This window comes from Podarcis bocagei (assembly GCF_964188305.1).
Source record: "Podarcis bocagei genome assembly, chromosome: 5".
Lineage (NCBI taxonomy): Eukaryota > Metazoa > Chordata > Lepidosauria > Squamata > Lacertidae > Podarcis > Podarcis bocagei.
The window spans coordinates 33,635,904-33,653,973 of record NC_138129.1 but is presented as its reverse complement, the minus strand read 5'-3'; the positions used below and the strand labels follow the sequence as shown (position 1 = coordinate 33,653,973).

The 18,070-nt window shown below is 41.8% G+C and overlaps 1 protein-coding gene across 6 annotated transcripts in view; it reads right to left on the bottom strand.

Moving 5' to 3' along the window:
- Positions 1–18,070, bottom strand: part of PPFIA4 (PTPRF interacting protein alpha 4) — a 116,911-nt gene that overhangs the window by 63,770 nt on the left and 35,071 nt on the right. For all 6 annotated transcript variants that reach the window (XM_081194657.1, XM_081194658.1, XM_081194659.1 and 3 more), the window contains exon 2: positions 8,361–9,236. In XM_081194657.1, coding sequence (XP_081050783.1) covers positions 8,361–8,597 — 237 coding nt within the window. In that variant the 5' untranslated portion in view covers positions 8,598–9,236. The remainder of the gene's footprint in view (positions 1–8,360; positions 9,237–18,070) is intronic.

The window sequence follows — 18,070 nt, the reverse complement described above, 5'->3', positions numbered from 1 at the left end:
TCTCACAGATGCACAAAGTCCCTTTGCAATGACCTAGTTTGCTCTGCATTGCTTGCATGTTCCCTATACAGAACGTCGGAGGGAGAGGAATTGAAGCAAGAGCAGAGAGTAAATCCGCATAGCCCCTTAATCCAAGCGGCTGCAGAGCCCGAGAGGCGTAACCCTCCCTTGGCTGACCTGGCATGCTCTCTGCCCAGCTGCTCAACATGGATGAGTGCAGACACCAGAGCTGTGGCTCTCAATCCAAGACGTGGGCATTGAGCATGTGAGGCCACAAAGGGGCGTGTGCCTGAAAATCAGCTACGGCAGAGCCCATTTAGGGCCATGGTACCTTTTGACCAGCTTGGAATTTATTGGATCTGGCTGACCCAACTGGAAATTTGCCAAGGGCAGAAGGTCACTCAGCTCAGTGAGGAAGCAGAAAGACCAAAATGTGTCAAGGCCAGAAGGTGCTCATACTGGGCTTGTAAGCAGCCTGTCTGGCTGAGTGCTTAGCTCTCCCTCCCTTGCCAAGCTCTTGCAGACTGCTGTCGCTGCTCAGCTGAATGTGAAGTACCCTGGGGTTGGTAGTACCATAATGCAAGAAATATTTTAGTTTCTTTCCCCTTTCTAAAAATACAGGTCCTCCCCCTTCTCACTACAAGCCAGAAAGTGAGCTGTCATACCCTTGGCTAGGCTCTGCAGCATGCTGCAGGGCCTAGCGTCTCAGTTTGGGGTTCATGGTTGACCTGCTAAATAATCACCTCAGAACATGGCTGCCAAGGTTAATCCCAACCCTGGGCTCTCTTCTGTTCTGAGAGATATGCACATGAGACTCAGAGCCTTGGACACACAATATTAGTAACAGCCACTTGCACTGCTTTCAAATAATCTTGTCTGCATTCCACTGAAGGTAAACTCAACCATCCCCACTACACACACACACACACACACACACACACACACACACACACACTCAATCAATCATCTGCATGAAACAAGGAGACAGTGACTACATTTAGGATTGGCTTATTATCCTCCTGCCTGGAAGCTGCCAAGTGCTACAGTGTCATGCCTACCAATTTTCTTCAGTAAGAATGCTAAGACCACAGGTAGCCAAACACAATGCTCTCCAGATGTTGATAGACTACAACACTCATCAACCCTCACCTCTGGCCATGCTGACTGGGACTGATGGGAATTATAGTTGAACAACTTCAGGAGGGTATCACATTGTCTGCACTTGCTTTAGACAATAAAAGTCCACGTCAGTTAATGTTGGACTTTGTGCAAAATCTTTGTAATGCTTTAAAACTGCAGCTGTTCCTAGTGGCAAGGAACCTTCACTGCACTCTTTTTGGTGCCTGCTAAAAACATTTTCGTTTAGGCAAACCTATCCAATATATTAAATGTTGACATGCACTTTAACCTGGCTTTTAAGCATATACCGTAATTGAATTGAATTTTTTTTGAATGTTTTAAATAGTTGTTTTTAACTATTTTCTTTACTGATAATTCTTACTGTAAACCACTTGGAGGTTTTATTGCAATCTAGCTGTGAAATAAACAAACATAAATAAACCTAGGTATATGGATTACTTTTGATTCAAGCCAATGTCAAACTTTGGCTTGGATTTTATGCATCCTTTGAGTAAAATTATAATGTGTGTGGGGAAGGGTAGAATACTTACTCACATCTCACTGAGAGACAGATAGTGGTGTGCTCAGAATTCAGGAGCAGCTTAGTACACCATTGTATGACTCAAATACTTGCAAAAAAAAATCCACTTTCTGATTTTGTATGAATGACTTCTAGATTCAGCTCCAGGAGGAGTAACGTGGGAAGTAGACCAAATATATCCCCTTTGAAGTCTTCTAAGCACTGAAGTTTAAATAATAAATATATGGGAGACACCCATTATGGTGCCCGGATTTCAACTACCAGCTAATGGGGTAGGCAATGAAAAGGCCATGGCCCCAGAGACCTGCTCTGTGCAAGATCTGCCTCTCTGAGGTGAATTTCACAACCTCCACCTGACAGTATACAGTCCTCCTCCACTGGCGACAGCGGCAAAGGTGGAGGAGGAGGAGGAAGGAGCAGCCCAAAAGGGCTGCTTTCAGGCTGCTTGTTCCTCCTCCTCCACTGACAGCCACCGACAGCTGCCAACAGGGACCCTCAATCGAGTATAAACTGAGTGGGACTTTGTCAGCATAAAAAATGTGTTCCACCCACAGCATCTTTGGTTGGGTAAGGTATGCCTTTTCCTAGGCTGTTACAATAAACATCGAAAATTACTGTGCTAGATGATGTAATAGCACAATAGTTACCCATTATTGGAGTATTTCCGCAGCCTAGAAGTCTGCAAGATTTATGATAAAACAAGGTATTAAGGACAGGGCTTTCTGTCTTCTCTTACCTTTTAAGTACCGTGTGAAGCTGGATTGAGCAAACTATTTTCTCTGGCCTCATCCCTCCATGGTCCGGATCATGGGTGCACATGTGCACCCACGCCCACAATTTCCAGCATCTGCGCAAACGTGTTTTCCAGCGTCTGTGTCAATGCGATTTGTGGCACTGCACTGTGCCGGTTTAGTGCAATGCACGGGGACTCGTTGAGCGGGAGGCTTGGTTCGGGGGCAGCTCGTGAACTGGTAAAACAACCCCCATGGGCTGCTTGTGGCCCATGGGCCTTAGGTTGCCAACCCCTGGTTTAGATAATCTGCTTCCTTTAGGTGTACCTGCAGCTGGCTTGCCACCACCATCTCAATCACCTTGCTCAGGAAAGGAATACTAGAGAGGGGACAGTAATTTTCTAAGACCTCTTGATCCAGGGAGGCCATCTTTAAGACAGAGGCATTAACCACACCCTGGAACTGTATTACACATATTTTTCCCTATGACAAATATTGTCATATGTATGTATGTTGTTCCTTTGCAAGAGAACTTGAATGCCTTCTGTCAAGCTTCCAAGTATAAACACTGTATCTTTTCCCTATATAAACTGTCTTCCAAGTGTAAATCTGTATTTAATGCCCTTGTTATAATATGAATCAGCTGTAAATGGTGTGAGCAAGGAATAAATGTTTGGGTTTGAAAAGAATGCACGAAAGAAGCAATGAATGATGTTGATAAGATACAATGCTCATACTTGGAATTGTGACTGGAGGCATCCGAGTTCTCTTATAAACGAAGAACACACATAGTATGATATTATGCGTGTACCTAACTTATTAAAACGCATAACAGAATGGAACAGTTTGGGAGAAAATAAACAGGCAAAGGCATGATTAAGCAGTTCCTGCAGCATTGTAAATGAACACCTCAGATTCCACCTGAATCCGGTGGGGGGGGGGGTGGAAGCTAGCATAAATAAAACATTACCCTGGGCACCAGCTATGGGTCTTCCCTAGATTTCAGCACCACCTGCTGGTACTACCATGCCACAACACTGTACCAAACCTGTTCAGCTTCCCCTCAGTTATCAGGGTTGGATTTTCATGAGAATAAACACTCTATAGCATCACAGTATTAATGTTAGAGTACCTGTAGAAAAAATGCTAATTATGAATTTGCACAGAATACAATTATTGTGTCAAAAAGGTTTAATAAAACTTTCATGAGTTTAGGTACTTGTGCTAAGGGCACACACAAAGTCCATGCTGGGAAGAGTTTGTAGCACTGCTTTTGACAATCTGTTTATAAACATACTGCAAAAAGATGGTAAATTCTTCATATCCTACAGTGCTATGTGCTAGCTTAGAACTTCACATTTGGCTCTCCCTCACGTAAAAGGTAGTAATACAGGTAACTCGCATCTTACACAAGGGTTATGCTCCTGGTCATTTACTGTATAAGCAAAATTGTGTAAAGCCAGAGCAACCTCTTGAAACCTCAAAAAACATTGCTGCGCTTACCAATGAGGAACAAATGCAGCTCTTAGTCTCCCTCCTCCTCTTCTTTGCTGACTGATGCTTTGGGGGATTATGTGTGGATGAGAAAAAGTGCTTGGATGTGGTTTGGAACCACAGGTGGGTTGCGTGGGCTCATCTAATGTTGCTACTGGTGGTTTCTGTCGGAAATCAAGCCTTTATCAGGAGAAACTTGCAACTCTCCCAGGCACCCGGCTTGGTCTCCTGTTGACCTCCCTGTCTGCTTTCCCGGCAAGATCCAGGCAGAGGTCGCGATAGGCGATCCTTCTCAGCGTGAGAAGAACACCCCCCCCTTTCCTGCCCCTCCCCCAGGCAGGGGAAAGAGATAGACAGAAACGTATTTACATGCCTTTATTTCTGTCTTTGCAGCGTTACAAAAAACATGACTGCTCTGTTCAAACTCCAGCAGTCGAGAGAGACCAAACACTTCCTGTCCAGCTCATATTACACTCTGAGCTAATTCCGGTGCCCTCTGCACTGTGAATTGACTGTCCCTCTGTTTCCCACGGAACAGTCCCAACATTCCCATTATGTTTTGTTTTCAAGCTACCAGCAGCTCGCGGCTGCATTGCTTCAATATCGTAACAGTTTCTTCATCAGGAACATTGTGACTGGCAACTGCCACTGTTGTTTCTTGGGTCTGTCAAGCATTTCCTTTTATGGTCTCATAGTGTCTGTAATGTCATGGATGATCTTGAGGCTGCATTCCATGGAGGCATCAACTCTGGAATCAGATCATTTGCATGCTTTGTTACTTGAAAGAGTTTATAAAATTCAGGTGGGTAGCCATGTTGGTCTGACGCAGTAGAAAATATATATATATATATATATATATATATATATATATATATATATATATGAGAGAATATTGTCTAGTAGCACTTAGAGACCAACTAAGTTTGTTCTTGGTATGAGCTTTCGTGTGTATGCACACTTCTTCAGATATGAGTTTATAAAAGTTATGCAAGTTCCAGCTTGCTGTCTCACACTCACCATCCTCATTCTCACATTCTGAACTTGATCTGACCAGTTCCTCAAACTCTTCAACAGTCAATACCTGTTGGCTTCCAATTAGCATTTCCCCTAAATATGGTCAACAAAGCTATCACCACCCACTTGCCTGGCACAATGTCCTCAATGTCCTGCAAAATCATGCAAATACATGTTCTGTCAGCATGCATTCACTGTTTCAGCCCTGATTGCATTCACTGTCTGTTTGATGTAGGTGATGCAATGGGCAATATTGAAGGACTTCCAACATCCATCACATTGATCATCCAAGAGAAGGTGAACTTCATGTAAGCAACCTTGAAGCAGTGAATCACACCATGATCCAGAGGCTCAATGAGGGAAGTCGTATTGGGAACTACGTGCAAAGCAGAGTGCCTTGGGCTACCCAGAAGCAGTATCCACAAGCAGCATCACTTTAAACTCCAGGTGAGACTCTCTCAGTTCCTTCCAGTCCAGAAATTATGGAAAAGTCATCCAGGCCTTTTCGTTGGATTGCCAAACCACAGGAAGGAGACCTGTACAGCAAGCATGGCTTTATTAAGTGTCCAGCCACTTTGCCAGAGAGCAGCACAGTCACTGGATCTTTTGCAAGCCAGGGACTTGTTTTTCAGCTTTGGCAATCTAAGTCACCTCAGGCATTTTCTTCCAGAACAGCCCCATCTTGTTGCACTGAAGACTTGCATTGAAGATATACCTTGTCATACATCAGCATCTTTAGTTGCACGTGGTATGTTTTTGCAGCCTCTTGTCTGCAGCTGCAGTTTCCCCAGTCATTTGGACATTCATGAGGTTGAAGTGGACCTTAAAGCTGTTATGCCAAACTGGGCTGGCTTTCCACAACTGTGGTGAAAGGTTTGAAGCGGTCATAGAGGCTGAGAGCCTTTTGGAGTAAGATGCTGCCCTCCACAGGAACACATTTACAGTTCATGTCTTCCAGCCACAAGTTCAGTGCCTTCTCTGTCTTCACCAAGGCCTTATCCCACACCTGGCTGGTCACCTTTGCAGTTAGTGATGTGCTTGCTGCCACAAATCTTCTTCTCACGCACCTTGATGGCACAGGGGCTGGACTTGTTCTGTCCATATTTGCATGCCGCAGCACACACAGGCATGCCATCCTTCAAACAGTCCAGCACAACCACTTTCTCTTTCAGCATGGGAGCCACCCTCTGCTTCTTTGGTTTCTCAGTAAAGGTAAAGGTAAAGGGACCCCTGACCCTTTAGGTCCAGTCGTGACCAACTCTGGGGTTGCGGCGCTCATCTCGCTTTATTGGCCGAGGGAGCTGGCGTACAGCTTCCGGGTCATGTGGCCAGCATGACTAAGCCGCTTCTGGCGAACCAGAGCAGTGCACGGAAACGCCATTTACCTTCCTGCCAGAGCGGTACCTATTTATCTACTTGCACTTTGACTTGCTTTCAAACTGCTAGGTTGGAAGGAGCAGGGACCGAGCAACGGGAGCTCAGTAGCTGATGACAATGATACCTTGTGTTTGGGGGCTGTTCTGCAGTCTGCAACTCTCTCCAAGTACCTCCTCCACACTCCAACCTCCCCCAATGTCTTTCCAAACTCCTCCACAAGTCTCTCTGGCCTCCTCCAATCTCTCTTCAACCACCTCCCAAACTCTCTGCTATCTCCTCCACTCTCTCTCCACACTCCAATTACTCTCTCAACCACTCTCCCAAAGACTGACGGATTGCTGGCCATTTTTTCCTCACTCTGCCTCCTCCCACCCCCATGCACAAAATTTATTTAATTATTTAATGGTGTTTAGCATAAAGCCATACTCAAGTACAGTATAATAAGCATAAGATGCAAGTTACCTGTACTTCATTTAATTAGTTACAGAGTAACCTTCACTACATGTACATACACATCATGCCCCATCCAACAGGTAGCACACTGCTGCATCAAATTCCATGAAAGCTGAGTCAGGAGGGAATCACAGAATTGTAGAGTTGGATCATTTAGTCAAACCCCCTGCAATGCAGGACTATGCAGCTGTCCCAAACAGGGATTGAACCTGCAACCTTGGCATTATCAGCATAATGCTCTAAACAACTGAGCTATACAAGCTGACTTAGGAAGAAATGAGAACCAGAATTAAAAGTACTATGAAGATCAGAGGAAATCTGTTATTGGCACACTACTAGTTAAGGTGTTAGAAATTAATTAGAACAACTCTGGAAATAAAACTGCAAACAATTATGACTGAACAGTTCTTTTCCTTGGAATTTAGCCTGGGGCACTGAGGCAGTCTCTAGTTTTAAATAAATAGCTACAAAAAAGACCAACATTCAGTTGCTAAATGTAGTATTTTACATGTGGCAGCTGGCCAATTCCCCAAGAACCAGATTTTATGTTCCTTACACAAGCTTTCAGAACAGCCTTCCTGGACATGTGGAGAGATTAAGCTCCATCGTAATCAGACATGGGTGCAGTTATGGCCATTTGTGACCTAGGCCTATAATTCCTGAGCCCCACAAATCCTGCTTGGAACTGCCTGCAATCATGATAGATAGACATATGAAATTATGACTGTATACATAAAGTTACTACAGCATGTATAACCATGTCTAGTTTTTCTCCAGCAAATGATCAGCTGGAAAAGTAGCTGTATTGAGCTCTTCCAAATTGTAAACCTACTCATTCACAGGGAACTGCAACCCCCTCCAGAAGAGGCAACCCACCTGCTCCTAGGCTGACTGGCTCATCCATTATCAGCTCCCATCATATCTTAATTACACTTAAGCTTTTTCTACCTCATCTAGCACACCACCAACTTCAAGCATCAGCTCAGAGAATCCAGACACACCTGGATCCGAGGACAAGGATAAAAAGAGTTAGGCATCACTGAGATGTCACCTCTGGTTCCCTTATGTTCTTACCCACAAGTTTCATATGGATGTTAAATTTCTTAGAAGGCAAGATTGGACTCTTATTACATCCAACAAGATGAATTTCAGTGGAGCCAACTGGTGGTCTTCTAGCACTATCTCCTAGTCAGAGCAAAACCACTGCAGAGTTGTGCCAGTCAGTGCAGAAAGACACTGTTGTCAATGCTATTGAAATATTGGGAGCAAGAAAGTGTTAACACTGAGAAAGTGATTGCTGCAATTAAAGCTGGAAGGGGCCTCAAAGATCACCTAGTCCAACACCTTGCTAAAGCAGAAAATGTTGTATTATATAGTACCCGCTATAAGCAGCTATGCAGTTAATTTAGAAGGGAATTAGAAAAGGTTTCAAAACTCCATCCCTGGCAAGTGCCTACAGTGATGAGAAACCAATGCATTATGCATTACATTCATGTCCAACTTTAGCCATATCCTCTCAAATTAGACTAAGAAAGCCATGCCCGCTGTCCTGGCATGCCAGTATCTTTGCCCATGACTTTTCCTGCTGTTGCCATCTTTTAGTTTCAACAAAATCTGTGTATTTATCTTACCTGAGGTAAAGCAGAGTTCAGTTGCCTCTGCAGCTGGTCTCTCTCATGCACGGTCTCCTGTAGCCGGCCCTGAGTCACAGACAGAGTCTCACGTGTTTCCCGAAGAGTCTCTAGCAGCTTGTCTCTCTCATCAAGCATATTCACCATCAGCTGTTCAAAGTTGGCATCAGAATCAGAGCCCGGCTGTGACCCCAAGGGGTCACTCTCGCTGATGGTAGGCATTACCTCACACATCATGGCAATACTTGGCAAATGCCCCGCGTTACAGTAAGATCAGAGACTGGCAGGGAATTCCTCCTCAGGGTGCCTCTTAAGGCTCTATAAACAGTAAGCTAAGGTCACATGGTTACTGTAGCCAACTGCAGGTTGTGGCAACTGTCAAATGCAGGCTGCATGGTAAGGTCCGTAAACCCTCCATTCCTCTTTGCAAACAGCTGAAGTTTACATTACATCTATCAATGTCTGAAAAGGTCATCAGAGCATTTTTAACATCAAATACATAAAGTAATTAAGACCAGCAAGACCCCAGGACTGAAGGGTAATCCTGTGAGGGTTGTTCCAGATAACTCTGGCATATATTCCTGAGACCCCTCCAGTGATGGTCACCAGCCATGGCAGAGCTCTATGTCATTCAGAAAATAGGATGTCCCCTTTCAACACACATATACACACACATTTGCTGCCTTGAAAGGTTCAGAAGTATTAGGAAGTCCATGAAATATTTCATTTTCCTTGATATCGTTAGCAGGAAGTCAGCTTGGACAGATCATCCAATGGCTTGTGAAGTCTTGAGTGGCATCAGAGCAGACTGATCACTCTCCAAGCAAGGTTACGCCTTTGCCAAATACCTGTCGTACTTCGCTCTTGATCTAGAATCTGTGGAGAAAGAACATTTATTCATTAGAAAAGTGTCCATCTATTGCTTTGCAACTTTTTTCCTCTCAAGAACTTAGATTAGTATATTGCCTTTTTTATTTCCATGAGATAATCCAAAAGAGGGTGTTTTTACAGCAAGCTCTACACCACAGGTTTCAATTAACTTGTTTACCATCTGTTTCTTGTTACCACCCTTAATTTAGACATGATATTTCTATGTATAGATTCTAGATGCCATGAACCACTTCCCCTCATTTCGATTGTTTTTATCTTGTTTGAGGTTCCATTTCCTCAGCCCATTTTTATAAGGTTGTGTCTTGGAGTTAAGTATCACGTTCACTAGCATCATTCCACCACATTTCCAAAGAAGAATACTGTATACATTTTTTCTATTTTCTATCTTAGTTATTGGCCTTTCTGTATGTCCAGATAACAGGTACAATAAAAAGCAGTAATGTTTATTATTTATTGAGCACTTATAGTAAGTAGGTATGATACAAGCTGAATAAAAATACAAGGACCTGCCACAAAGCTTAATTCAAATAAATAGAAAAGAAAAAAAGTGGAGGGGCAAAAATAATAAAGTCAAGATACACTATATCAATTAAAATGTTCTTGTAAGAATCAATGACAGATGATCATGCTTTGATATATAATACACCGCAGGTACAAGGACTAGCTAATGAATGGACAGGAAACTGATTTAAACAAAAGAAAATGGAAAGCTTTTTTTAAAAGGAGAAAGAACCAGAAATATGCAAAAACAGAGAGGACAGAGATAATAATAATAGTAGTAGTAACAACAACAACAACAACAACAACAACAACAACAACAACAACAACAACAACAATTTTGTATTTATGCCCTGCCATTCTGGGGAAATAAAGGTATAATAATTTGTTTAAAGCATTTCTATGCCATATTTATGGCTTAATAGAAACTCTATCAGCCAGCTCTACAAAGGTAGGAACTGAGAAAGCATTATTTCACATTCCTGCTAGATGAGCCATAACTATTAGCAATAAGGACCCTCCAGATTATAAGAGAGTGGGCAGATTCATGTTAGGAGACTTTTAGATATCCTCTTCCTAAACTGTATGGGGCTTTAAAGAGAATAACCAGCACAGAAACACATCAGTATCCAGTGCAGATAACACAACTCAACCATATGCCCCAATCACAGACTCAGGTATGTGGTGCTTCTGCTGTGTGTAGGTGCTCATATATCCACATAGGTAGACACACACATGCCTGTGGACTAAGCAGACTTTTGTCCTTTCCAATTCTATGATTTAGTAATTCCTGCGCTAGCAACTTCAGGCACTATTACATGAGTGCAATGAATTGTTTTAGAATCAAACTAAAATCAGTAACAAGCTAAGAAATCAGTTATCTTTTAAGGAATTATTATCCACACAAAAAGGAAGGAGTTGCAAGGAGAATCTAGCCATAAATTTGATGAAAAATACACTCAAGGGGAAAATTTATCACATTGTTAGAGTCATTCAAGCTGAAACAGTTCTGCTTCTGTTACAAGAAGATAAATGTCAAGCATTTCTGGGAAGAGGTTTCTCAGCACCACTTTGCCCGGAAAGAGGGTACTAGATGCCACCAACAGAAGACAATATACATTCTCAGAAAGAAAAAAGCAGTCTGCAATTTATTAGTATGTAAATATAGATTCAAACGCCAAGCTTTACTGAAGAGGATGTTACTGGATGCTAGAGCTGCATGAAGACCCTGATCAGCTCAAGTTCTTGTGGCCTTCATATTTGACATAGCAGAATGTTGGAGATAGCACCATCACTGACACAGCATTTTTGTGTCATTTCTTCCAGGGACTGAAGTCAGTATGCTTCAATGACATACTTTTCTGCTGATGGAGAGAAAGTATTGAAGAGAAAAGGAAGCAATATTTATTTACAAAGAGATTTGTATCTCACTATTATAATGCAAAATCTTTACTCAGGATGATTTACTATCCTTAAAACAATAATCTAACAAACACACACAATACACGTAAGAGTATAAAGGAAACCAGGGACAGGCTCAGCAAATAAACTAGTGCCTGGCAAAACAAAAGTCTTCTGGAATAAAAGTTTCCACTGCCTGGCAAACAATGGCAAGAGGGGACCTGAATCTGTTCCAGTACCACCAGAGTAGGTTTGGGAGGTTTTTGTGGGGGGTGGGAGTGGGGGTGGGGAGATTGAGGGGAAATTCTACCATGTGAGCAGAAGTTATTCTACAAACACTGTTATTGTGAAGGATACAACCCTTAATTTCACAGAGTATGCTTTCCTGATCATAAGTTATAACAGGAACATTTTCATGAACCATGCTGCCTGCCTCTTAAACCTTAACCATGTTTCATTCTTGAATGAGTGAGCCATGCCTTAACTACTAAAGCTGGGGTAGCCAACATGGACGCGATGACAACTTTGATAACTTTCCCTGTTCACAGAAAGCCACACATAAATGGCCTACAATAAGCAAAAAAAAAACCCCAAAATAATATGCAGTCATCACCAGTCCACTAATGAATACCCAGATGAACAGGTGAGTTTTATCCAGGTACCAAAATGCCAGTAAAACTGCTGCCAGGCATACCTCTTGGGAGAGGGTGTTCCCAAGTCAGGGTACTACCCCCAATATTCTTGTAACCTCCATGTATATGCCATTCCACCAAGAAGGATGCTGTAAATACAGTATTATTTGTTACCTTGCCTTTCAATCAAATAATTATCAAGGCACCTTAACAATTCAAATGTTTGAAATTTGACACAATGAAGATGGGGTGTTTCACTTATTAATTATACACATTATTTGTGACAAAAAAGAATGGGGTTATAAGTATTGGTCAAGAATATTTTCAGTTTTAACTCTTCCTTGGATACAATGGTTCAGATTCAAGCCACATTCAAGTCAGATCCAATGACATGAAATGCATTTCAGCTATGAGCTGCACAATTTGTAACCACAAAGAGGCTGAAATATAGAAACTGATTTCATTTTGTTCTCTTTGCATCACACATTCAGAATAAATAATTATGACAGCAGCAGACCAAGAATGCAAACCTCAAGACTTCTCATCTTGTCCTGGAATAGAAACTAGAGCTAGCTTGCATTTCTGGATGTTTAGGACAGAGCAGACCTCACTTTAACTCCAGAATACCTGGTTAGGAAGTAAAGCAGGCAATTTTCTTCTCTTTTTCCCCTTTTTGTTTACTTGTTTTCACCAGACCTCCTAACATTCTGCATCTCTACTGCCCTCACCCATAGACTAAAATTATAGATCCACATAATTGGTCCAACTTTTGATCCCTTTAGACTTTCCGCACTCCCCACAGCAGAAATCAGAAATGCCTAGAAAAATAATAATGGTGAATTCCAACACATACCATTTACTTTTTTTAAGCCATTCACACAACTGTCTGGTTTTCAGTAAGATCTTTATTATACCATTGATTTTAGTGGCTTTGTGCAAATTAAATAAATAAATAAATAAATAAATGAAAGAAATACTTTATTTATACCCTGCCCATCTGGCTGGTTACAGGTAAGTAGCCGTGTTGGTCTGCCATAGTCAAAACAAAATAAAATAAATAAAATAAAATAAAATAATTCCTTCCAGTTGCACCTTAGAGACCAACTAAGTTAGTTATTGGTATGAGCTTTCGTGTGCATGCACACTTCTTCAGGTACTCTAGGTGGCTTCCAATACATATAAAAAAATAAAATGTCAAACATTAAAAACTTCCCTATACAGGGCTGCCTTCAGATGTTTTCTAAAAGTCAGATAGTTCTTTATCTCCTTGACATCCAATTAGAGGGTGTTCCACAGGGAGGGAGATACTGTGTAAAGTGCTAGCACCTTCAGAACCTTCAATGTGAATATTCTCTCCACCCTAACCTGCAAAATAGGAGAGACTCTAGAAATAATTTCTTCTGTATAAGATAATGAAATGACAGTTAGTGGAAGAAGATCCTTCTCTGGCCAATAATCCTATACCATAATTTTCTATAGGGGAGAAAGGCCAGCTGAATGTTTTAAATGTGTAAATCAACAAGTAATCAGCTAGCATATTATGTCCCATCTCTCTGATATAGAGGAGTCAAAAGGAAACAGGTTACTGGATCCAATTTTTACCTAGACCCCATGGGAAAGTGTGTGCTCACATGTGAAGATAATTCTACACTGGAGGGTTCTTCTCAGTTGAGCTGTCACTTTTCCTGAAAGTATGAGTAAGAGCTCAGGATGACATAAGCAGCAATGGAAAGAGCTGAGGGGCTCAGTTGTACTGCGCCAAAGGAGGAAGCAAAGAAGAGCTCAAACTATTTTACATCCAGATTCAGGTAGGTAGCTGTGTTGGTCTGACGCAGTCAAAATAAATAAAAAAAATTGTCCAGTAGCACCTTAGGTAAAGGTACCCCTGACCGTTAGGTCCAGTCGTAGACTATGGGGTTGAGCGCTCATCTCACTCTATAGGCCGAGGGAGCCGGTGTTTGTCCGCAGACAGCTTCCGGGTCATGTGGCCAGCATGATTACGCCACTTCTGGCGAACCAGAGGAGTGCACGGAAACGCCGTTTACCTTCCCTATTTATCTACTTGCACTTGACATCCACATTTCAAACATCCACATGAAAGCTTATACCCAGAACAAACTTATTTTATATCCAGCGCACTTTGAATACTTCAGCAAAGCTCACATTCATATGCTCAATTAAAACATAATTCAGTGACACACACACAGAGCATCAGAAAAAGGAAACTATATCTTTCAGTTGCTTTTTCAGAAAGCCATATGCTTCAAGCAATCTTGTAGAAATACTATTTCCTAAAGAAAACAAAGAGAATAATCATAACAGTTGTTCCATAGCCAAGTAATTCCAAAAATACAGCACTGTATATACCACTGGTGTTATAAATGTTTATTTATATATGCACTTAAAACAACTGACTAGAGTAAAATGTGATACACATGTTGTTTTTAAGATCAGCTTTCTGCAAATGATAAAAAGGGACTAAAAAAAGACCAATCCTAGCCCCTGCCAGATGGCTGATGGACATGGCAGTGTGGTGCAGCCGCCACCACATCCACAGTTCTGTTGCTCATGCCAGCCAGGGTGGAAGGCAGGGAAACGTATGCCAGCTGTGTTTTGGGCTGGGTGAAATGAGCCCTCTGCCCCATCCTCCACCATAAGTGCAAAAGATTGGGGATTTGAATTGCAGCTCAAGTAAAAAATCTCTCCAGTGATAAAAACAACCACCACTTACTTCCCAAGCTATAGGAATAGGAGAAACAGTTTCACCAGACAGCAAAGCATATACTGTTGTCTAATTTAAGGTAGAGTCATTAAGATACAGCATTCTCTGGCAATTTTCCAACAACAGGTAAACAAAGAACTTCCCAGTCCCAACTCTGACTTCACTCATTGGCTAAAAACACTGACAGGCAGGAGCTGCCAGTCTGGCTCATTTAACAAAAACAGCACATTATACTTCATTATTTTTTTCTAGAAGGACTAGAAACTTAAATTTAGAAAAAAGAAAGCTCAGAGCCTGGGGACCCGTCCTGGGGCACCAATTAAGGCCAACACAGGAATTGGGTTGGCAACCCCTGTCCTAATTGACAAGCCTCCACAAACTTTAGACTCATAACGTTTTAGAGTTGGAAGGTACCCCAGGGTCATCTAGTCCAACCCCCTGCAATGCACTTTAATCAGGAAGTAGTACAAATAAAGAGTGGAAGCAATGAAATAAACTGAAATAGCAGAATTCAACAATGGCAATTCATGGTTCATAGGTTTATGTTTCAAATGTTAACAGTCTCAGTTAACAATGTACAGTATACAAATAACTTTGGGTGGCCATCAGCTATAGGGAGGTCTAATTCTACACATACCTAGAAATCCACCACTGGCAATATGGCTCTTATAGGGTTACAATAAATCTTTACATTGTGTGTGTCTCTGGTCTAAACAATGCTTCAGCAGTCAAGCTAAACATTTTGTCTCTTTTGACTTGCAAGCCTGAGAAAGTATTCTGTATTGGGGTGAACCAATGAAAAGTGGAAGTACCACTTGGTAATGACTGAGGGTTACATATAAAAAATCATTTACAAGCAAGCTTCCAAGCTGAAGACTACACAGTTTCAAAGATTTACTGATTAAATAATGTCAGAACTACCAAGGACCACTGATAAATGATAGGATGCTGCAGAGCCCAAGCTGCTGCTTTTCTGGCTACTCCAGCCAAAGGAAAGATCAATGTTCTAATCAAAACTCAACATTCTACCATGGATTCTGGATAGGAAGCCACAAGGTGCAGCTCAGAGACTACAAAGAAAATGCACAGCTTTAAATGGGGGCAAGCCTTCCTTATTTCAGAAATGAGAAGTGGTGCCAGCACTTATTTACCATTCACCTTTCAGACATCAAAGCAGAAGGAGCTCCAGTGTCATGCAAGTGCCAATATATCAGTGAGTAATTATCAGTATCACTGTGGAAATGGAGCAGCTCTGCAGCTAAAGCAGTCACTGCTTTCTCAGCACACAATTCTTCCTCTGCATTACTGAGATCATGACAAGTGCTAATTTATTCAGAGTCACCAGCACTGAGCAGCACTGCCGAAATATATGCTATAACGCACTAAAGCTTTGATGAAACAAATAATTATGCCTTGCTCTTCATCAGTTGCAAGCTCTAACATATCACGCCCCCTGCCTTAGCACCCAAGTCACAGTGGGGAATGATTTCACCTCTAGATCACAGACAAGAAAACTGTTCTTGAGAAGGAGGGGTGCGGCCGCCCATTCTATTTGGAAAATGAAAAAGCCAGCATCAGTAAGAGCATTTGCCACCAGCTGCCTCTTTCTGTATCAATAGAACACATTGGTCTGCAATGACTGCAACAATTTAGCAGCTACTCAGCCTCAAAATATGAACCTATTTTCCATGGAACTCACAAAATGCCAAAGCAAGCCAGAGAAACCAAACAAAGAGCTCAAAATTCAAAAAGCATCATTATAAAAACATGCAGATAATATCTCACTCAAATTCCTGTTCTAAGGCAGGCTATACGTATTGGGTGGCATTCATCTAATCCACTATCAGTGGTAATTCTGCACAAGAACTTTTGCTTGTGCAATGGGGTTTTACCTTACTCTCCTCACCTTACTCTCCTCCTCCTACACCCCTCTCAGAATTGGCAGAGGGGCAAAGGAGAACCCTGAGAACAGCACATTGGGGAGAGAGGGATCGTCTTCCACAATACTCTCACACACAGACAGAACATTTGTCATAACACAGCACTGAATTCCATCTTTTATTTCTAACTTAACCCATCAACCATGCCGTGCCAATTACATGACTTTTTAAACAAGTGCTGGCATATTTTAGCCAGACAGACCAGGACACTGATTTTCAGATAGGCTGAAAAGGCCAAACATAGCCTGTTTTATCAGCCACCAAGACTGACATGAAATTGCACCAGAAATGGTTCATGTGTAACCTTCAGGTATAGTAAAGGTGTCATAGAAAGCGAAAGACACCGAATCTGTCTCTACAGGCCTTCCCCAGAACTAAAACAAGTAAAGAAGGGACATGTCCCAGCTGCACTGAAAGACAGGCAAATGTGTCTCTATGCTGTCAATTAACATAAATGTCTATCTAAGTGTGCCAGCAGGCTTCTCAGACTAGAAGGAAAAGCCCTGCCAGCTGGATACTAGCAGTTAGCATGTGACAAAACATCAAGAGGCAAAAATAAGCAGGCACATTGAAATTTTAGAGATGGAGACCTTGAGGAAGGGATTACATGGGCATTCCAGAAGACAATCTGCATGCCTATATACAGGATTTTTTCATTGTAGCAGGCATCCCACTCTATTGTAGATTTTAAAGACAACTCTTTGGCAAAACAGCAGATCCACCCCAACTACATTTTCCTGTGGCTACAAATGGGAACATATGCATATAACTGGGGAAGGGTTTGGAAAAGGGGGAATGTGTGAAAGTCCCTATACAACCCCTCATAATCTGCTTTAAAATGTAGGCAAGCAATGCAAGAAGTTGGGATATCCCCAGCTGTCTTAGAGGCATTCGTCTTGCGGGGCACCACTGTAGTTTATCTTAACAGTCTAACTATTAATTAACTCAGCAAATCCTTTCCATCTTTCACTGTATTCTGTCATTAAATTACCTTAATTTATTTTAACCTTATCTTACCATAAAAAGCCTTAAAACTTAAAACTTAATACTTACAGTGGTGCCCCGCAAGACGAATGCCTCGCAAGACGAAAAACTCGCTAGACGAAAGGGTTTTGCGGTTTTTGAGCTGGTTCGCAAGACGAATTTCCCTATGGGCTTGCTTCGCAAGACGAAAATGTCTTGCAAGTTTGTTTCCTTTTTCTTAACACTGTTAATAAGTTGTGACTTGACTTCGAGGAGCAACTCATAGAACGCGGAGTGGTAGCCTTTTTTGAGGTTTTTGGTGATTTTTGAAGCTTTTCCAAAACTTTTCCGACACCGTGCTTCGCAAGACGAAAAATTCGCTAGACGAAAAAACTCGCGGAACAAATTAATTTCGTCTTGCGAGGCACCATTGTATTTATACATAACTCCTTATATCATTTCTACTAAAGCCAAATAGTTTCATTCCAACATTTTTCCTAACACTCATTAATTTTACACTAATTCTCAAAATGAATTTTTGAAAACTTTCTTCCAATCTTCATCCAACGTCTCTTCTTCCTGTTCTCGGGTTATTTCAGTCCTTTCTATCCATTTCATCTAGTCCATCAACCTGGTGATCTTCTGTCCGAGGCTCTTAAGTCT